Source organism: Acipenser ruthenus, chromosome 9, assembly GCF_902713425.1.
Source record: "Acipenser ruthenus chromosome 9, fAciRut3.2 maternal haplotype, whole genome shotgun sequence".
Lineage (NCBI taxonomy): Eukaryota > Metazoa > Chordata > Actinopteri > Acipenseriformes > Acipenseridae > Acipenser > Acipenser ruthenus.
In genome coordinates this window covers 48,745,679-48,769,103 of record NC_081197.1, presented here as the reverse complement: position 1 = coordinate 48,769,103, position 23,425 = coordinate 48,745,679, and the positions used below count along the sequence as shown (strand labels likewise).

The following is a 23,425-nucleotide window of genomic DNA, read 5'->3' as shown; positions in this document are numbered from 1 at the left end:
CAGGGTGTGCATCCAGGATTATTAATATGATAATATCAATTTTAACAACACAAGATCCATTTGCCATGCCAATACATGTACAGAAAATGTGACACAGGAATGATTGATATTAAGCTGTGTGAAATGCAGTACAATCTTTGTTTTTAACACTGCAATTTGCATGAATGATAGATAGATACAGATAAATAGATTGATAGATAATGTAGATAGATAGATAGGCAGGCAGACATACAGATGGACAGATAAATGCAATGGTTCAGGATCTTCTTAATCTGAGGATCAATATATCTACTATTAACCCAACTATGCCGATCTATTGTAACTGTAAAATGATGATTGATTTTTCAAGCCTGTTGAAACAATACACTGTTTATTACTGGAGAAAACAGACTACATCTCAGTTTACTTGTTTATGTTTTACTAAACCAACAATACCTTATTTAAATTGACTTTTACAAGTTTTTTGTTTTTTTCCTTCCCCATTGCAGTGTCCAAATAAACCTGTTTCTATTTCTCAAATACCATCAAGCAATGTAACTACATAGATTTTTTAGATTCCGTTACATTCAAAGCTTATCTATAATTACCCCTTTAATATAACCCTAATATTGACTTGCCGATTAGGGGAAGTGCCAGTAACTCAGGCGAACAGAACAGTACTGACACTGCAATAAGTAATGGTACTAGCAAAATGAAAGTGCAAAAATGTCATTTATATACCATAATCATTTGGGGGTTTAGACAGTAATCAAGCCTTTTTATCAAACAACATTAAGGCAATCAAATTGTTAAATCACAAAATCTATTTCTGGCTGGAAGCCTTGATTTTACTCTAAAGCATTGCCAACAGCTGTAGGCTGCAGCGTGTCCCATGCAAAGGGTTCAGTGGAAAACCCTTGTGTGCCTCGAGCAAGTAACCAGCATGTGCAGTCATGAAACCATGGTCAGAATGAAGAGCTTGTATGTGTAATTGTAAGAATTGTGATGAATAGAAAATCCTCACAGCCACCTCATATTCAAGAAGCCGGAGGTGAGCGACACTTCCCATCTGATCTGCATGACAAGCAGTAGCTCCTACCTTCCCAGTCTTTATCCTGCGTGATAAAGCCTCAAATCTCTGATTAAGCTCTGTCAGCGTGGGCTCTATGACTTCTCTGCAGTGATCTCCACGGTTCTTAATGAGGTCCTGGGCCTGGTCACGCACTGCCTCCACCTTCGTACGAATATCGTTCAACTCAGCCTTCAAACACTGGAACCAATCAACGTGAGACAGCGCTTAGGGTTAGTTGGGTACTCCTACTGGCTGGGGAACACTGGTGTTCATCATTTAGAAGGCATGTTTAATCTACAAAAATATTTTTTTCAAAGTCGTTGTTTGAGTATAAACATGTATTTGTCCCTGTTGTACAGTCTTGTTCAATATGACATACATTGCATTAATTCTAGAATCTCAAAAACTCCCATCAATTTAAAAACCCTTGCCTAAAAATGCAAATATACTGTGGGTAAATTTGAACGTATTACACTTCACTCTCATTAGCTATACTGGTGCAGAGATGAAAAAGAAGAACATTGTTGAAATGTATATCTTTTATTGGATAATCATAGTCAAAATGAATAACCAAGGTTTTCTAGACACCCCCCCCCCCTTTTTTTTTAAAGGCACATTTTTAAATTCGATGTTGGTCCAATAAGCAGTATCAACTTCAACTGTTTTATAAAATCGATAAGGATGTTTTTGTTTTGTTTTCTTATAATTCAGAGAGAGAGATTCACCTTTAACACTTCCTCTTTATTTTCCTGCTTTTCTGACTCGTCCAAGAGTATCTCAGCGCGGTACATCCAGGCGGTGATTTGGGCAACGTTCTGATCAAATATTTCCATCTGCTTCTGATAATCCTGTGTAAGTAAAAGAAGCATATGAAGGAATGCAGATGGGTTCACAGGACTGCCTTGTACTACAACTGAAAACGTTTTACAGACCTCTATCAACTTCCATGCCAAGTTCTATTGTTCTTTCCCAGAAAATAAAAAAGAAACCCTTTCAATCTGGTGTTACTATACATAAAAGTGTAGGCAAGCAAAACTGATTAAAACACATATCTTTTGTATTATTATTATTATTATTATCATCATCATCATCATCTTTGCTGCTTCAGTAAATTAAGGTTTACCACAAGCATAATAGTCACTACAATAAATCTCTGAGCACTTCCTGTATTTCAAACTGTGGGGTAACTACCCCACAGAACCCCAACAGTTACACTTAAAATGCGACAGGTATCTGAATCAGTTGACAAAAAAAAGTCAACGTGACATGAACGTGAATGTTTCAGTGATTCCCTTTGGTGTCTCATTGTTTAAAAAACTGTCTGTTCTATTGCAAAATTCAATTTTCTCTTGAAATGTACAGTACATTGATATACAGTTCTGTTCAATGGCACAAACTTCGATACATCTACAAGGTTTCTAAACGTGTATAGCTGTCCTCACCAACAACATTTTTAGCCACTCGTCAGCCCTCGACGTCACTGCTATCCAGTTACAGTTCAGGAGGCTGACTTTGTCTTCTACTAGGTTCTCCTTGCCATGAAGTGTAGCCTTCACAGCTTCAGCCAGATCAGAGATATTCTTCAGCTGCTGATGGTGCTTCTCAGTCTCTTTCTGTACAGCCTAGAGGGGGTGGCAAAAATAGTTTAGAGAACAACTAACATCACAAGATACATATTGATGTTGCATGTGGAATATGGCTTTCCTGTTATTGTGACCTTAGATCTGTATTTAATTAACTGTTACATTAATATAAGATATGCAATTATTTCCAATTCAAATATAGACAAAGTGCTGCATCATGGTGCCTTTGTTGTAGGTCTGACATGATCAGACTGCAGCTGGATTATTGGAGTAAGTTTGAACTACAACAGAGGAAGGGATTGGGCACCAGGAAGCAGCAGCAACTTTTCTATAGCAAAAGAAAGGAGGGATCAGTCATGATATTACTTATGCTAATAAGAGATAGATATTGGATTTTAAGACACTGATTATCCCTCCTTTAAACAACTAGATCATTATCTCCAGTTATAGACCAAGCTACTTTTTTTTCTGAACCCTTCAACTAGAACTAAATTTGAAATTCTGGTCATAAGCATTCAGCAAGGGCAGAGAATACTTCTGCCACCCGGCTGTACAGAATTCCTGGGGAGAACTTGTAAAATATCTACAGCAAGCATTTTAAATGGATCTGCATGCAGCAGAATGGTTCTACTGAACTTTGCATTTATTTATTTAGAACAAATGTAAAACAACAACAACATAATTATCTTACAGTATGCCAGCGTTGCATAATGGTCTTAAAATAGCATGGTAAAAGTATGTATTAAAAAGAACAAAAAGTTATTTGGACAGAGCCCCCCTTTTTATTAATACTAAAAAATTCTCCCACATAGCCTTTAAGTAAAAGCCAGAATGCTAAGGATGGTAACCTACAGGTAGTGGACAAAAAAATGGAAACACCAATGTAAAGTCACAGGGCGTTGGGCCACTATGGTATCCCGCTCTGTGGAGTTCTCGGCGGACCGTTTTTGATGAAACTGGCTGTTCGCGCCCCAGGTTGAAATTTGCAGTCAATTGATCTGCAGTTGCTCGCCTGTTTTGTCTTGCACTTCGAATTAATGCACAGATATCACGATCCTGGAGTATGCGCTTCCGCCCACTGTTGCCCTTTGCTGATGATGTCTTTCCCTCCGAGTTCCATGCTGACATCACCTTAGACACTGTTGCTCGTGAAACATCAGCAAGTTGAGCTGTCTTGGTCACTGAAGCTCCTGCCAAACGCTCCCCAACAATCACCCCTCTTTCAAAGTCACTGAGGTCTCCTCTTGCAGCCATGCTAGCCATAATTATAAGCAACCACGCCTGTCCAGCATATTTATATATGACCCTAAGCATGCTGGGATGTTATTTGCTTAATTAACGCATGAGCCACACCTGTGTGGAAGCCCTTGCTTTCAATATACCTGGTGTCCCTCATTTACCCAGGTGTTTCCATTTTTTTGTCCACTACCTGTACATATTACATGATAGCATTCAAGTGCTGCCAGACACATTTATTTGCTAATAGAAATGTGTGAACTTTAGAGCAGAAAAGGTAAAACCCATCCCGTTATCAGATAATTTGACCAATCACCTTCCCTTGATAGAGTACTTCAGGAAACTATAATAGCTGTCTAGTGATACAACTGCCTCAGTTCTCACATTGTGAGGCTAAATACCTGCTTATGCTGTGGAGCACAGATACAGAACTGCAAGTTATATGCAGCATGATCTTATCAGTTGGTGTTATTTATCAGAAATGTGGGCACAGTTGAATCTTTGAATTCTGTTCACATTTAATACAGCTCAAGCTTAATAATCTAATGTCCCAATGTCTTTTAACATTACATGCACAAAATATATTTATTTATTTATTTATTTTTTTATTAAAGGACGGGCCATTCATCCCTCTTGTCGCATCTTGGTGGAGGACTAGAAAAGCCTTACAATGTAAAAACATGTAAAGCTAGCTGAGCATGCACACAACACCAGCTTGGTTGAGACTGTCCTTGTTTTTAGTGTTCATATGAAAGAACATCATAACATTAATCTTGTTTTAGCTGTGCTGACCCACAAACATCACAAAACAATTGCATGTGGCTCGCCAATATCAGGGGCAAAATCAATATCTTGTTTAAGACTGGAATAAACTTTACAAGCTTCACACAATTACTCTTTTGTGGCAATTGATACAGCCGGCAAAACTTAAAGAAAGTACAGGCTGTTTAATGTTCAATTAACATGCATTTGCAGCTCAAATTGAGATTTAGGGTAAAAATATTGAACATGAAAAATATTTTCCAAAAAAAAAAAGTTTTTCTTGAAAACAAATACATTTATGCTGATGCAATTAAAAAATAATTTATATAACCAAAATGCTGACCGATAATAATGAAACAGAGACATTAACAAGCCAAGCAAGATGATAACAATCTGTCCTGAGATTCTACAGTTTAGTAAAATGCAACTATTGGGCATAACCAAAATTTATTTTGAGTACTTACATATTCAAGTACTCTAGTCTAACTCACCTCTACTTAGTCGTCAATTTATGGGACTATAAGCCTTAGTTACCAAGTAAATGGAGGCTATTTCAATCTTCACCAGCATAGCAAACTGCCCTAAAATCTGTCCTTAGAGGCTACAAAAGTACAATATGGAAATTATACTGTGGAAAATGATCATAGGTCACCAAAGCAAGCAGAAATATGAATATGGTTTTGTTTGAACGGCTAGAAAAGGTTAATTTATATTATCAAGTAATCACCACATGTGAATACATACTGTAAACACAAACATACACACACACACACAAATTCTCAGGTGTAGGCTGATGTGGACTGATGTCAGCCTCGAAGCATCTTCCAATTCTGTGCATTTTGATAAAGAACAGCAGAAAGACAAGCATTGAAAAAAAAAGATGAAAAACTAGAAAATCACCAAAATGGAATAACTGTGAGTCAGTCTGACAAAAAATAGTTCATATGTCTTTTGAGGCAGCAAAAAGAAATGTCTTACAGGATAGACACTATGATATGTGGCACATCAAGAAAAAGAATTGTTTAATTTAAGCAGCCATTTAAAACTCAGAAAGTACAATTAATTGAGATGGAACACATTTACAAGGGCATTTAATTAAACTGCATTATGAATATATTTGAAAAGGAAAAAGACAAGTGTTTTTTTATCATAAAGGATACATTATATGCTTACTTTATATAAACCTTTATCAACCACTATATTAGGATGGTATTATTTTGATGATTACAAAGCACTGAATAATCATTAAAGTTAATAGCAAAACGAAAATAACAAAAAGCCACGCCTGCGTTAAGGTTTCACTTCCAGAAGGAACATTTCAGTTTATTCCGTTCAGCTATATCTGTGTTGATTGAGACACACCATGAGCCAGACGGCAGCAGCGATGAAGAAACATTTGCTCTAATCAACATTTGGGCTGACGGTTCAATCCAGAGAAGCTTCGATGGAAGCATCTGTAACAAGCTGCTTCCAGGGCATTGATACGCACATTGTGTACTTGCGTCTGTCACCCAGGTCAACCCTGCTTTATCAAAAGCAGTGTGAAATCAAGTAGCCGACCCGCATGACACCGGGTCCTGTGCCGGGTAGGTTCCGACCCGGGTAGAGCATGCAGTGTGAAAGGGGTTTAAGTGTAAGCTAATATAAAACACTTTGCTTTGTTCCAGTGCTTCATATTCTAACAAGGGTATTGGAAAGTACATTATATAATGATCTAGTGAATGGAGACACCAATTGATAAAATGTTGTAGCAGTAAGTTTAAATAAATATATATATGGAATCTTATTTTTTTGTAAATGTTTTTTTTTGTAAATCTCCATTCAAGCACATGTTCTACCAATAAATAAAGAATCTAAAAATGAATTGTAAAAATACAATTTAAAAATAAAGTCTACATAAAATATAAAAGGCGTTCATTTGTCATTAAATGAATGGAAAAATAGTGTAAAAAAAAAAAGGGGACTTTTGACATTGCATCAGTGTCGCCTCTGGTGGGCATGGTCACTTCGAATCAATAAATCTCATCTCGATGGTGTGCGGCAGCCAAAATGCTCTTAAATTACAGACTGAAAGTAGGGCTGGTGACTGGCAGGCTACAGTCCAAGAGAATATGAAGCACAGTGGAAACTCACTTCAGTCTCTTAAAAAAATCTGACATTTCCACAACAACGCTGAACAAGATCACAGAATGAATCAGATGAATCAGAGCTGCAGAGAGACTGAGGCGCGCTATAGGCTGTGTGGGACAGAGTAGGAGAAAATGTTGATCAGCAATGGGGTTTCACCACGAAGGCTTGATTTAAAAGTCAAAAACCAGCCATTAGCCTCGCATTCACAAATACCTCTCGCTGTGGTACTGCAGGAAAACATCTCACAGCAGACTGACAAAGGGAAAAGACCTTTTCAATACAAAGTAAAGGATATTTAATTTAGATGTAATTCTTTATATCATTCAGTAAATCAGTATGGGGTCTTGCTTCATTCATTTGAAGCTCCATGGAAAATGTTTTTGTTGCTGTTGGTGATGTTTTTGTTTATTTAACTTTTCATTGATTTAAAAAAAAAAAAAATGCTTGTATTCTTCTTAGAAATGCCAGCGCAGTCTCCTACAAAGACGTTCAATGAGCACTCCCGAGGTGGGGATGAGATGAAAGACGGCTCCTCCTTAACTCTGAACTGATTTGATTTTGTATGTCAATTTGAAGTTTGTATTCATTTAACTGTTGGTTTATAATGCACTGCAGGCAAAACTTTTCTTGTAAAATAAAAGTCTGACTAGATGTACTTCTTTCACTACCTGCTAGCCTATCACATTCAAAAAGTCACTCCTACCTTTCCCCATGCAACCTCAGCATCCAAATTAGTGGGCATCCCCTCCACTGCAGACCGCTTTGTCAACTCTGTATCCGTTGCCGCCAGCCATTCGGTCAGAGCATTCACCTCTTTCCTCAGCTTCCGGGACAATTTCAAACACTTCTCCAGGTCTTGCTTCCCTTCCGTCACCTGCACATAAAACATGGACAGTGCTTACCAGCATGTTTTAAGGTGTGCTTGTGGTACGTTACAATAGTCTTACACTGAGCTGGGAAATATTCTCTTTTTTATTTTAGTGCTACTAGTGTTTTACAGCAACTGATCCTGTAATTTAAAGGTTCCTTGCTTAAAGCTGGTGTGCCCCACAATAATTTCCATTTTTGCACCAAACTACGTTTTCTTTCTCTTGACATACTCCATCCATCTATATATCGGCTTTCAGTCTACACTCTATATGGCTAGAACATGGACTGATGTATAACATACCTGCATGATTGTTCTGTGTTTGTTTTTGGCCTACTGATAGCTTTTTAAAAGTTATACTAACAGGCCAGGTGCTTTACACCATTCAGCTCATACAATCAAACCTTTTTCGGAATTTGTAAAAAAATAAATAAAATAAAAAAACCTTAATGAGGCACTACAACGCATCATTACTGTACCTGTTTTTTTTTTTTTTAAAGCAACTTCTAGGAGTAATAGGTTTGCTACTAACAAACAGAGAGAAACATTTGCAAATGGCCCTAGAAAAAGAAATAACTGTAAATTATTCACACACACACAGCATTTGTAAAAACAAAAGCATTGCCTAGTAGCATATAATTAGCATATAAAGTAGCATATAGTAGCATATAAAGTATAATTTTGCTAAACAAAAATGCGATTTCTCAACATATTTCACAAAACAGACTGCAGGATTTTACTTTTTCAGGTATCTACAAATAGCTAATAGTCAAGCAATACTGCCACCTGCAGCAGACTTGTGTTACAAGATACTGTGACAAGGCCAAATTAATGTGATCATTGAGGGCTATGATTCCAAGTTATTTTCACAACGTGCACAGATGACTAGCGTGTTAAATTATTAGCATTGTAGCATTTATAACTCAACATGGCTTTATGAAGGCTGTCCAACTTATTTAATGGTACTGTATTGTATTTGACTAGCATATTGTGCTGCCAACAATTATAGTTGATGATTTCTCAGCAAAGAAAACAATATGGGCTATAGTACAGTAGTTGCACTTGAATGTAACATTTGTAAAGCATTATCATGCTGGAAATTTCATTGGAGACTTTTGAAAAAGCAGCCATCTGTTGTAAACACACAACTGTTCAATCCCCTGAACCACCAACTGACATCTCAGAACCACTCCTGAAAAGGTGCACCTACCACATTCAACCAATCTATGCCTGTATGCTTTACAGTGGTTTTAAAGGTGTGATATGCACTAGCAGAGATGATTCTGGATTCAGAGAGACACTCGCTAAAGAGTCTTCAAGAATACCAGAGGATTTTATTGTGTTTTACTTTATCCTGTTAATGTGTATTCTCATTATGTGGGCATTTTAAAAATGTACTTAAAAAAAAAAATTATGAGGTTACAAGTGTAGTACTACGCCACTGTCCTTTCTACATAGAAGACATCAACAGCATTATTAAAAATAAATAAATAAATTACACATTTTGTAAGTAAAAATAAAGACATGTTTATTCTTCTGTTGTCTGAGAATTTGTAATAAGAAAGCATAAATCCAGCATCATTCAATTCCAGTGCCAGCGTTTATTAAATCCAGGCATCTCCATAATGCAATTTGTGGAGTCAAGCGTGGCTTAACAATGCAGCTCTGGGACTAGAATTCTTCATTGGAAAGCATAATCAAGGGTCACTTCAATGTCTCTCTTCACTTACAGTACAGATTAGCTGTGGCTGTTCTGCTGTCCCCATTAGTTATCTCCCCTTTTGCTCATATAATTTGCAGCACAACAGGTCCCAAGACAAATTACTGTACAGTGTCAGAGAACTGCTTCCAGCTCGAAGTGTGCCAAGTGCCTAAACACTGTGCATTTTGTTGTCTAAACCATGGATCCCAGAATATTAACAATGGCTGCTCAGTCAGTGCGAGAGACAGAAATAGATCAGAATAAATTAAGATCTGGCATTTCAGCACTTGATATACGTTAGATCGAGGACAGTGTGGGAGGAAGTGCAAACTGAAAGCTCATGAATTCACAGCATGCTGGTATACTGTAGCAAAATATAGGATAAAATGAAAAACTACTACGACTGCTACTAATATTCATCAGCATCATCGACATTGTCATTATAATAAAGCGTCCTGATTGAAAATTCACTTACCTGGGCACCCATTTCATTGTACTGCACTTTCAAAGCTGTGAGTCTCTCATCTAGCTCTTTGGGGTTTTCAGTCTGCTGCTTCTGAACAATCTGGCGCCCAGTCTTTATGACTGTCTCAACTTCCAACTTCACCTCACTCAAACTTTTGTAAAATTTCTGGTAAAAAAAAACCAAAACAAGAATATAGAAGACTGTGTAAACTTACCAAACAACATTTTAAAGTACAGATACTAGGAAGGTTGGAAGCTCAAGTCACAGTATGCAAAGAAAATGATAAAATAAGCCAGTTTATTTGTTTCTGACTTGTTGTATTCCTCTCAGTAAATGTGTCTTTGCACATGCTTCAAAATATGTCAAAATAAGTGTGACGTGGGATACTAATTATTTTTGTGAACGTAGTTAATTTCATTGTTTGGTTTTCATTCAAAATGACCTGCCACTTAAGGATTTATTGCATGCAAACAACATGAAAGCAAAATTGTTTTACAGTAATTTGCCTCACTGCTTTCCACAGAATAAATATGCATTCTAGTTTGACATATTTATCATATATTTTAAAATCAATTATAAACACGTTTTAAGGTAATGATAAACTCGGATTATCTGAATGGGGCGTAACAAGGCCAGCTTTGCGTTCTAACCAGGTTCTAAGTGGCATTACTTTAATTAAATTCATAAAGCACATACAAGGAAATACTGATTTCCAAAGAGACTATGCTAATTATTCTGAAATGTAAACATACATATTTATTTTAGGACCTAGCTGCAACTAAAAACCTGGACAGTTTATGGTCAGTGTATTATACCTGTACCAGATTGTTTTTTTTCATGCATATTCACTTACCAATTAGGTTAATCAATTAGGAAATACTTTCTCATTACAAACTAATTGCTTCAAATACACACAAACTTAAACTTAAAAAGCTGAATTGAATACAGCTTCTGCACCTTGAAACATCAGAATAAAGCTTTAATATTAATTTGGCATTCCCAAGGCAGAAGAACAAAGAAAGAGGAAGATTGATATTCTCCAGACCTACAGTATATGGGACATATCAACAGTGGAAGTAAAGTGAGCTAGTGCCAAGCTTAAAACATCCAGACCCCAGTCCACCTGTCTAAATACATTCACTTCAATAGGATTGTCTACAAGTGATAATCCTGTTGAAACATTAAAGAAGCAGGGATGCACTATACTGCTAATGTGAGTAGTTTATAAATACTGAAAAACAATGATAAATAACTTAGTTTCAAGCATCCAGAAAGCCTATATATATTGACTAATATTCCCAAGTGCACCCTAGCATAATTCTTTATTGGTACCATAAAATAAGTTGATTTAGAAAGTGAATGCAGTTTATATACTGGTGTGTTGTAACGGTGCAGGAAAGGTTTTAAGAGCAGTATGTTTCAGTTAAATGTTGCTAAAGGTGTTTCAGTATCAAATGCATTCTAAATAACAATTCCAGGTGAGATTTATTCATTCAGTTTTACGGTAGTTTATTTTAACTGTGGGCTGCATCTTTTGCCAATGACTCCTTTCGTACCATGCATTGATCCAACTGTGACTGCAGAACATCCTGCTCCACACTTTTCATCTCCAACAATGGCAACTGGGCCTTCACATCATCCAGAGTCCTCTTACAATCCAACAGGCGTTGCTCGAAGTTCACTGGCTTCTGGAACAAGCGGAACTTCATGGAGACTTCCTGTAGCTTTTTCTGCAAAACAACAAATCTCAAAATTGTGTTCAAAGCATCACTAGCACTTTCCAGTTATCAGCAGCACCACACAGACCAATCATCATATATATGATATAATAAAGTATGAGCTAATGCACAGTTTTTTAATAGAATCTATTTCAAAGGCAAAAACCGAATGCTTATGTTGTACATTGTGCATCTGGGTAACAAAACACCTGTTCTGTGAATAAATCTCAGTTACTGAAAGGTCAGTTACTAGGGCGATAAGATGCTGAATATCAGGTTTTTCTATCAGTAAAAGCACAAACCCTTTTTTATGTCAGCTGTCCTGTAGCCTTGATCTATTGGGAATACAAACTCACTCAATTCCACCAGCTACTTGGGTGACATCAGAAAAATCAAAAAACCTCACAAAAATATCAATACACAAAGTGAAGCTGCCAAAGAAATAATCTGGATGTTTTACTTTTAAGATGTCTTTCGGTAACGATGTATAGGTTCATCAGCACTGAGAAGACTAGTTACAGACCTCAACATTAAACTCAATAATAAAGAAAGAAAGAAAGCAAGCCTGAAAACATGAACCTAACAAAACAAAGTTCATAAGAGTCATTCAGGGTATATGTTGGCATGGTGTTTCACCAGCTTGGATATAGCTACAAAACACTATTACCACAGATAATAGGCTAATATGTTAATCTAAACTCAAATTAAGATTTACAATGTGAACAGCTCTAAATAAGCACTGTCTTTAAAAACAATTACATTTTGTATTAAAGATGTTTAGTAGCTCTCCTGCCTTCTAAAGGAAAGAAAGAAAAAACTGAAATCATCATTCTGATGTTTTCTTAGAATTTTCAGAGCCTCCGAGCAGTGTATATCAATCGTTCAATAAAAATGAAAAGCCAAAAAAATATAGAGACAGTGGGGTCATTGAATGTCATAGGATTTCCTTGGTATTACTGAACTGAGAACAGAAACAGGTGGCTTACAAGAAGGGCTAGTGACTTTTGAATTCAATACGAATTTCATTTGAAATCAGAAGGAAATCATGTGTTACTTACATTGGAATTACAGACACTTATTTTAAAGTGTTACCCATCAGACCATTAGACTCAATCGTTCTATGGTGCTATGCACTAAAATATCTTAGTACCTCACATGCTAGAGTTTGATAATCATTCCCATTGGGTACTGTCAAAGGGATTGCAAGATAAATATAACCTGGGACAATATTGTGGACGCAGCCGCCCCTGTCAATGACAATGAATAAACCTTTCAAATACTGTAGGCACCTCTCTTTTAAGCATGGGTTATTTATTACCGATGCCTGGGATTGTGTTCAATCCTCTTATTGACAAACTAATAAAAGGTTGTCTTCTTAATGAGTATTTCATAGAAGTAGCTGATGATTTTGTTTTAAGCAGTTCTGCAGCTCTAGCTGGTTTTCATCCCTCTTAATGTAAACTGCATCTGACTTTTTTTTCCCTTTAACGCACCCATTATAGATTAAATGTTTGTTGAATGGGCCGGATTGTGAGCCGCCCTCCATTTAAACAAGCACATAAAATCCGAAGAATAGGAGTGAACAGCTTGTTTTATCTCCCTTAATACCATTCCTTCAAAATGACTGCTGCTCTCACTTACTGTACCAGCATCTGGTGACATTGATACACACAAACACAAGTTTACTGCAGAATGTGGAAATTAATGAAGGCAAAAAAACAGCACTAATGCTGGCAAAAATGTTGTAAGTTAGTCACTGGCTGGGTTAAAGTCAGAACATTCTCATTTCCTTGTCACTTTACGCTTGTGTATGTATACAGTACTTACATAAAAGACATTGAAAAAGACAACTATTGAAAACATGTGTTGAAGAATTGTATCTGTTTCCTTTAGTATTACTAATGGTATACTTACTGTATGTGACCTGTAGGGCCTATATTCTTAAACCATTTCTGGTAATGAAAGAAATGTCTTAAAGGTGTAATAAAATAAATTTTGAATTACATGTTCATACCTCTTACTAACATCAGAGGTCCTTTGTCGCTCTTACTGCTGTTGAGTTTTGTCTTTTTTTAATTTATTGCTGCTTTACTGCCATGATGTACAAGACTTACTGAATTTGATATGATCTAACCCAACCACATATAGTTTTCACTGTATGTGAAGCATGGGACACAAGGCATTTCAGGCTTAATGGGGGAAGTAAACTTTTAGAGCTGTGGCAGGAAAAGCAAAAAGTCAAAAAGCAACAGATAAGCGGTCTCTGTGGACGTGTTTAAGTTTATGAGTGTGGTCATTATAAGACCTTTAACAAGTATTCAGCATGTTCTTGTTTTGCGTTCATTTTTACTGTACCTGCGTTACGTCAATCTGTGAAGTGACTCGCTCTGAAGTTTCCTTTACGAGCTTTCTCTTTTTCATTTCGTCCAGACTGCTTTCATGGCTGCTCAGCTCAGACTGAATTGTCTTTAAAACAAACATACATGCAACAGATAAATACATAAATAAATACATAAGCATGTGTTGACAGGCTAATAGTAAAAAGCAACATGACTTCCTGACCAGTATTTATTTACCCATCAAACTCATTTAGTTGAGATATCTTCCATTGGAGCTTAATTGTTAATACTACAAGCTAATTCAAACCCAGACCCAGGAGATAAAACCATGTACAAGTATAACTAAATAATGGATTGAACACAGAAGACTAAAGTTTCAATCGAAAACCAAACAGTACAACCAGTGACCACAAACTCTATGAAATACAGGTAACACTTTACTATAATACAAAAAATCTAATGTACATATGTCTTATACAGTATATGCAACATATTCTTATTTCATATGCACTACACAACTATTCACATTCCACACATACCATATTAATACACAAATTATTTACATCAGGAACAGGCATTTATTTTACATTATGTACATATTAATGAGCTCAACAATCTCGGACTAAATAAAAGAAAAAAGTTTCACACATCTTTCCCCCTAAATCTTTATTGCTTCTCTTGCTTTCCGTAATTTAGAAGCACCAGGTATTAACTTGATGGACGAGGCTTTATGTTAAAACAGCTGAAGCACATTTTTAAACCATAATACAGATGGAAACAGTGGTCCATTTTATACCTTTTATTTGTAATCTCTTTTCAAAAAGCAATTCCTATTCTCTTTATTGCCTCCTCTTTGTCTACCCTCTCTAATCAGTGTGACTGTTGGTCCTGAGATAGACAGAAGTGATGGTCTGTTTCAGCACGATAATAAACAACTGTATGAGGAAGCCAGTGCACCCTCTTCATCCCAGGAGTACAGCCTGCACTCACTGAAGTGTGCCATCTTTCTCATTACAAAAGCCCTTTTCTTTGCCACGCCACAGTGCTTTGGCATCACAACAGCATATTAACACCACTCCATAGGCCCTTGATAGTGCAACAGCAAATGAATAGTTAGTCTAAGCTAAGTAGTTATCAGATGTTTTCTGCTCTGCAGCAGAGATATCAATGAGCTCCAGGGGGGCTGAGTGTAGGCTTACCCAGAGTGCAACTGTGCAGAGCCTGACGACTCATAAGAGTGCATTAATCCACAGCTGTCATACGGGCTTGTTATACAGAGCTTTTAATTTTACAAGTCACTGAACAAGCTTCCTTGTGCCTACTTCAAGTAGATTTGCGCCCATCCCAAATACAAGTTCATATTGTCTTATAAAACCTTTTTATAACCAACTTCAATATTTCCTGATGTGTCCTAGATATTTACTATAATGCTATCAATACAGTTTCATGTCATTACCAACATTTTCAAAAAACTTCAAAAGGGAAAATATGATATGCCAGTGGACATTGTTTACAACTCTTTGGGTACAAATGTGTGTTGTTTGGAATGTGTCAACCAGATAAAAACGGTAGTTATGCATTTTTGCTCATTTTGAACAGCATCCAATGCTTAGAGAATGATTTCAATCATCTTGCAGGGTTACTGAAACACAATTTTACAACCTGTTAGTGACTTTAGGGTCTGGGATTAAGTTAAAGGATTTAAGGTTATGTAACAGGGCGAGGTGCCCTGTACATTATTTTGTTTATTTATTTTTAGATCGGGGTCTCCCCCTCCGCAGATTGTTTTGTGTTTGTTTATTTTTATGTCGGCGAAGCGTCGTATGTTTTGTTATTGTTTTGTTGAAATGACGGCGTAGCCGATTGTTTTGTTTAGTGTGGATGGGTAGCCCCATCCACAACATAATTAATAAACCCGTGCAGATTGTGGCTGAGGGGTAATAGGATGATTTACTAATTAGTTAAACCCCTCGGCCATGATATAAAAAGCCTGCAGCTCTCGGCACTCGAGGTGGGTGTGAGAGAGGAGAGAGCGAGCAGAGAGAGAGAGAGAAACTGTATTTAAAAAAGACAAAGGATCAGTGAAGGCTTTTGCCCAGCCTGACCGTGTTATTTTGTGTTCGAGAGTTATTTTTGTTTAAACCTTTTATTTTCGCTCTGTGAGCAAGTGTTTTTTTTGTTAAAATATTTTATTTGTTTTTGTAAATAAAAACGGCGTGAGCGCCTTTACCTGCAGTACGTCCCTGGTGTCAGTAGTTTGTTCCTGCTTCTGCCTGACGTCAGACCATCGGTCACCCTGTCACAGTTAGGATTAGGTTTATGTAAAGATGTTCCTGGAGCATTTGCCTCCAGACACAGCAAACAAAATGTGTATGTGCCAGGAAAAAATATGGATTTCCTATTAAAACTTAAGCTACTTGTTTACTGTAATGACTATTGCTTCCCCTGTAATTTCATATACCGTTCTATGGACTGGAGTTACAGTAGATATTATACATTCAAATATAATGTGAGTCAATGTGAATATCCTCAAAAGGACAGCAGAACACGCCTGTGAATACAGTATACATGAACCTGTGTTTGTGTGTGTTTCAGAGTGCACCGGGTAACTACTTTAGAATTCCACGTGGCAGAGATTAGCAAGATTAACTTTTAATACTTGAGTGAGACTGCGGTTTCTATTGCTAGCCATCTAAACCAGCATGGTAAGCAGGTGACATCTGATTAGTTGAAGAGTAATCTCATTTACCAAAACAAGGGGGGTGGATAATGGTAGCTGTGCACTGCATAGTATCATTCTATGGGAAGCAGAAAATGAACACATAAGCTTTTCTGTCATATTTGTTTCAGCATTATCATTGGATTGCCACAAGATGGTGTATGAGCCACATGGAAAAAATATTAGGCTGTTTCTCAAAGTAAAGTTAAATTGCCAGAGGTAAGACAAAACTATGCCTTCTTGGAATAAATGCTTTTAATTTCAATGGCATCACTGTCAGAGCTGTGTCCACAAAATCTAACACGATCATTTTATCCCATGAAGATCTATAACGGTTAAAGAATCCGAGGATGTAATTTAAGATTTACATAAATTACATTTAGTGTGTCGTAGTAAATTATCTGTTTGTTTGGTGTCTATACTTAATGAATAGAACCCTTGGGTGTCTTAAATATGAGCCACACACGACTTAATTGCAAAATACAGCCTGTAAGGCTAATGTTAACATTGTAAGTAAACTCATTTTCAGCAATTACAGTGATTAACGGCACTTTATGATAAAGTGAACAATTTCTCCGCCGCATTAAATTTTCAATTACAGAATTTATTTTTCAGCTTTAGTCTTTTGCCTAAAAAGGCAAACACCACCTTTACAACTGATAAAGAGTCTGCAATGTACAGCCTCTGGTGCTGAAATAAGGTTTAACACGTTACCTGTTACTTGTTTCACTGGATATGTCGGTAAGAATGTTAACCTTTCTCATTACCTGTGCTTCCGTTGGGATCTGAGCTGCGTCAATCCGATCTGTAATGTAGGCTGTTAGGTGCCGATCAATGGTTGCTAGAGACTCCTGGATTAAGCGCATTGTTTTGTCAGTTTCCTGAGCAGATTGGATACTATGCTCAAGGGACTGCTGTCTCCTTACAGCCTGAAATAAAATAAAAAAAATTAAAAAAAATGTGACAAAGAAATTCATTGTCTTCACTTATATCACATATGTGGAAGATATTCCAGTTATCTGCAGTTTTGCCAGATAATATTCATCCATTCAGACAGTTTTATAATTGAAAACTTTGTGCAAGTGGGAAGTCAACTTGCTAATTAGGAACACCATAAAAGACTATTTTCAATTCACTACAGAACTCAGTATTCTTTCAAAGAAGAGCAGTACATCTGCATGAGGGTGTAATCTTGAAATGAGAAGTTCATTTGTCTACAAAAAACTGATTCAAACCGGTTACAAAAAGGGTCACCTTTTTACAGGAGAATGCCTTAATGCTCTTTCCACATATTCAGCTGCAGCCTCAACAAGTCTTCCTTGTGTTTCACCCACGAGCTCGCTAGATGTGTTTGTATTCGTGATGAACTCTATTCTGATTCAAGTACAGCACATAAACAAAGAACCCCACAAGGCTACACTGTGCTGTCATCTCATTATGTGTTTTAGGAGATTTAGGAGAGACACTAAGAACAAGGTCACTGGCAAAGCAAACTGCTGCAATGCTAATCTGTTTCTGAGGAAATTACATACAGTACCTTCTTCTGGTTATAGATGTTTTTAGGAATTAAAAGGAGTCTAGCTTTGGTAGAGATGTACATGCTGCAAGTGGCATGCTTTGTTCCTTCTTTATGATATATATTTTTTTTAGGTACAATTGAACAGGATGTTTCACCTCAGATATACATCTTTGATATCTACACTAGTGGTACTTTAAAACATGTTTGGTATTGCAAGGTTTCTACTGTATGTTTTAAACTGCATTCATTCCGTGATTGCTTTAACAACTTCACACAGCACAATGTGCAAGTACTGATAGACATTCATTACATTCAGATGAGCAGATATAAGCATCTGTTGAATTGATCTACAACCAATTATACTAGTGATAACAGTCTCCTAAGTGTTTTCTTAAAAGTAAGTAAAAAGATAGGTCTGGTCCCAATTTCATATTTAAACAGTGGAGGTATTTGGATACGCCATTGGTCATAAAACATAAGCATACCAGTATTACACTAAAGCCCTATGTATTTACCAGCATGCTATTATTATTATTATTATTATTATTATTATTATTATTATTATTATTATTATTATTATTATTATTATTATTATATATTTCTTAGCAGATGCCCTTATCCAGGGCGACTTACAATTGTTACAAGATATCACATTATGTTTACATACAATTACCCATTTATACAGTTGGGTTTTTACTGGAGTAATCTAGGTAAAGAACCTTGCTCAAGGGTACAGCAGCAGAGTCCCCCACCTGGATGTGACACTCCGGTCAAGAGACCAGAGCCCTAACCACTACTCCACACTGCTGCCCTAGCATTTATTAGCCCATCCCAGCAGATAACAGGACAACCTACACCATAATGCATTCTGTGATACACTCATGAACGTGTGAGGGATGACACTACAGTAGCTAGCCTTGTTACAGCTGGAAGGGCAGTGCTCATACTGTACTACCCCTGAGGGGGATATGAAACACACTTCATTAGCATTCTGCATAACAAACTGAAGATGTACTGGATTGTCACAGACTTGTTGTATTTATTCTGTCATTGACAAAGACCTAATTAACTGATTCTTGCCTCACGTTAAGAATTTAAGTATGGAAAAAGTTCTTCTCACTTGTATACTGGTAGTATCACACCACAAGCTATTCAAGTGTGCAGGCAGACAGAGAAACAGGCATACTGCAGAGGAAGTGATTCATTTTGATCCAGACAGGCCCTTTTTATGAGTTTGATGGTTTGATGGGTGGAGCATAGTTAAATAGGATTATAATTTTATGTTTTGAAAAAAGATTTTCAGTACTTCCCAGTAAAGATTTCAGAAACACCTTATTGTGGGGGTAATAACTGAAGTCATGCTCATATATATAAACCAAAATGTTTGCGAATGCTTTCAAAAAGTTTTACTCCTACCTGCTGCAGAAGCTCATCCCAGCGAGTATTAAAGGTCTCTTGCTTCTCATTAATCAGCTCATCTAGGATTCCTCCATCTGTCAGTGTCTGGGCAAGCTCTCGAATCTGATTACGGTTGTCCTCTGGGTGGTGCAACATACTTTCCAGAGACTGAAACAGAGAGAAAGGAGTCAGGCGGTATGACATGGTATAGGAAACAGCAGCCAAGTAGATGCATATGGGCACTGCCAACAGGAAGGACAGTAACATGATCGCCATGCATTGTGTGGTCCAGTGGTTAAAGAAACCGGCTTGTAACCAGAAGGTCCCCGGTTCAAATCCCACCTCAGCCACTGACTCATTGTGTGACCCTGAGCAAGTCACTTAACCTCCTTGTGCTCCGTCTTTCGGGTGAGATGTAATTGTAAGTGACTCTGCAACTGATGCAAAGTTCACACACCCTAGTCTCTGTAAGTCGCCTTGGATAAAGGCGTCTGCTAAATAAACCAATAATCTATCTAGCTATGTTAATATTAAGCACATCCAACCTCAAACTGCTAAAGACATTGATAAAGACATTGCTGTTAGCCACTTTCTTGTATGCTAAACATTCAGCAGTGTAAAACTTATTAAATTTCAAATGTAGTATTTTAAACATGAGGAAAGCCAGTATTTTAAACATGAGGAAAGCCCATATATTCAATAACGATAAATTCCATTCATATGAACACACTAATTCCAATACTTACTTGTGATATAGCATGTCATACTGCTTATTGTAATGAGTGTTACTGAACAATAAATAAATAAATAAATAAATATTGTCCTTTTCGAACCGAATACCAAGGACACAACAAGGTATGAATAATGTAACCATGTTGAGAGTGACGAGTTCAGATGCATGGCCGTGGATATCTTGTGGAGTAAGTCACTCACATCCAGTGCCTCTGAGATTTCCTCTGCACCCCCCTGGATGTTGTCTGTAGCTCTCAGTTTAAGTTCCAACTCGTCCAGCCATCTGTTCTCTGCCTCGAGATATGACAGGAGTTCACACCAGCAGGCCCAGACCTCCTAAGGACAAAGACTTATGAGCTGATACAGAACTCCAGTGAGGCATACAGTAAATGCATTTAAGAAGGAAAAAAAACATAAAATACAGTTTGGGGAATTTTCAACCCACCTAAAAAAAACTGTGTTTGTGATTTATAGCAACCATAACCAGATTTATGGTTGTCAGACAATAACTTTTGGGAATATATATATATATATATATATATATATATATATATATATATATATATATGTTATGGACCGATGCCGAAATCGGGCAGTTGCCGAAGTGCCCAGCTGCAGCGGGCAGATGCCGAATTAGCTTCGAATTTTATGTCATTTCGGCATCTGCCCGGGCAGTTCATCAACTGCCCACAGCTAGCAGGGCTGATGGCAAAGAAAGATTTTTTAACAGATACAGTATACTACTAATATAGAGTGAATTACCTCTGTTGACTTTCTGATAACGCTAGTTTAGAACAATGGCACTCAACAAAATATCAATGCTCAAGGCAATATAGATATCTGTGCTGAGTTCAGTTGAATGAGAGATCATTCAATATCAGCAAGAGACTAATAATCACAGTTTAAATGTTTAAAAGCCACCCACTCAGGAAGAACGCAGTGCCAAACAACTCATTTATGATAACAATATTAATCGTAATGATAACTGGAATAGAGAGGAAGTGCTGCTCGAATGAATGAAAGATGTTGTCAGTGAACTTTGACCAGGATGCGGCTTCGTGGAAATTAAAGTTTAAAAGCATGATGTGGTAGATATGAACTCCTTTTTACATAACTGAGCTTCTGCATCTTTGCCTGTTTTATGATCTCTCATTCAAACAAAGTAACTCTGCACTGAGATCTGTATGCATTACTGCAATCTGGAATAAGAATACAATAAAACATTGCTGCATTTTATTCTGCAACACCCCCTGTCACAAAGACGGCTGCAGGGAGGAACTCAGACCAGAGAGAGAAACACACAGACAGACGGTGATGATGAGAGAAACTGAGTGCGATGGTTGCACTCAGCGTTTAATAACAAATAAATAAAAAGGTTTAACAAACAGAACACAGGACACGGCACTTGAGCCAAAATAAACAGACAAACAAAACGGACTACACAGACAAACACGGTGAGCTTCTTTTACTACTTATTTTACTTTACAATACCCTCCGTCTCCTAACCCGTTCTCCACTCACCGAACACCAACCCCCCAGTGAGTGAAAACATGCAGCTTTTATGCAGTTGTACCGAGATTCGATTGCTAGTCAATCATTCAATTGGAATCTCGGTACAACTGCACGTGAATTAATTAAAGTGCAATTCCCCGTGCTCACATATTACTTTTTACTTGCACGTGATGTGATGTGCCATCCCCGTGCCTAAATACAAATCTACACTTTTTAAATACACGTGAAACACAGACCCGTTTATATCCCGTGTACCAATGACTATACACCAACATTAACACACGCACGCAACACACAACACACAAATGCACACAGGGGCGGGGCGCATTGCCACATATACCCCCCCTTGTGCGCAGCACACATGGCCTCAACGGCCACCTCCCCCCTTAAAAATCCAGCAGTCCAGGCCAAAGTCTCGGGCTGGGAAGGGAGGATTCAGTGGGCCCATGGCTGGCAATGCTGTCAGCACCCCTGCCGGTAGTGGCACGGCTGACAGCCTTCTGGTCCATGCTTGCAGCGAAATTGCTGCGGGGGATGCTGGTCTCCTGACCTCTCCCCCTGTCTTTGTAGCCGGTAGCTCCCTTTGGTGGGGCTCCGACCACAGTACTGCCGGCAGCGAAACTGCTGCTGGGGAAAGTGGTCTCCAGACCTCCTCCCCCTTCTTCGTGGCCGGCAGCTCCCCTTTCTGGGGCTCCGGCCACCGTACTCCCTGCGGAGGTACGGGCAGCAGAGGCAGCTCCTGCTCCTCTGCTCCTGGCGGTGGTGGAGGCAGAGGTAGCTCCAGCTCCTCTGCTCCTGGCGGTGGTGGAGGCGGAGGCAGAGGCAGCTCCTGCTCCTCTGCTCCTGGCGGTGGTGGAGGCAGAGGCAGCTCCTGCTCCTCTGCTCCGGGCGGTGGCGGAGGCAGAGGCAGCTCCTGCTCCTCTGCTCCTGGCGGTGGTGGAGGCAGAGGCAGCTCCAGCTCCTCTGCTCCTGGCGGTGGTGGAGGCAGAGGCAGCTCCAGCTCCTCTGCTCCTGGCGGTGGTGGAGGCAGAGGTAGCTCCAGCTCCTCTGCTCCTGGCGGTGGTGGAGGCAGAGGCAGCTCCAGCTCCTCTGCTCCTGGCGGTGGTGGAGGCAGAGGCAGCTCCAGCTCCTCTGCTCCTGGCGGTGCTGGCTCCCTCTGCTGTGGCGGCTGGGCATGTGCGCGCCGTGCTGCCTTCAGCAGCATAGCTAGAGGCTGCTGGGGGACACCAGCATCCTGCCCTTCTCCCCCCCAAAAATTTTTAGGGGGTTGAGCCTGTAACCCCTCCCCTTCCGGCTCTTGGGGCTGAACCAGCAGGCATTTTCCCTCTGCTGGTGGCGCTGCCGGCTCCTCCGACAGCGGGGGTAGAGCTGGTGGCGGGCGTCTCCGCTGGGCTCCCTTCAGCAGCAAAAACAGCGGCTGCTGTGGAGCCTGAGCTTCACGCCCTCGTCCCTCCCAAAAAAAAATAGGGGTTTGGGCCTTCAGCTCCTCCCCTCCGGACACAGGACGCACTGGCTCCTCCCCTCCGGACCTAGAATGCACCGGCTCCTCCCCTCCGGGCCGTGGACGCACCGACTCCTCCCTCTCGGGCCGTGGACGCACCGACTCCTCCCTCTCGGGCCGTGGACGCACCGACTCCTCCCTCTCGGGCCGTGGACGCACCGACTCCTCCCTCTCGGGCCGTGGACGCAC

At 38.9% G+C, this 23,425-nt stretch overlaps 1 protein-coding gene across 13 annotated transcripts in view; it reads right to left on the bottom strand.

The window, feature by feature from the left end:
- Positions 1–23,425, bottom strand: part of LOC117405667 (dystrophin-like) — a 689,570-nt gene that overhangs the window by 393,708 nt on the left and 272,437 nt on the right. For all 13 annotated transcript variants that reach the window (XM_034008883.3, XM_059030144.1, XM_059030147.1 and 10 more), the window contains 10 exons: positions 20,425–20,559; positions 19,510–19,659; positions 17,342–17,503; positions 13,872–13,982; positions 11,355–11,528; positions 9,808–9,963; positions 7,466–7,636; positions 2,494–2,673; positions 1,777–1,899; positions 1,079–1,249 (listed from right to left, as the gene is read on the bottom strand). In XM_034008883.3, the coding sequence (XP_033864774.3) occupies positions 1,079–1,249; positions 1,777–1,899; positions 2,494–2,673; positions 7,466–7,636; positions 9,808–9,963; positions 11,355–11,528; positions 13,872–13,982; positions 17,342–17,503; positions 19,510–19,659; positions 20,425–20,559 (1,533 nt within the window). The remainder of the gene's footprint in view (positions 1–1,078; positions 1,250–1,776; positions 1,900–2,493; positions 2,674–7,465; positions 7,637–9,807; positions 9,964–11,354; positions 11,529–13,871; positions 13,983–17,341; positions 17,504–19,509; positions 19,660–20,424; positions 20,560–23,425) is intronic.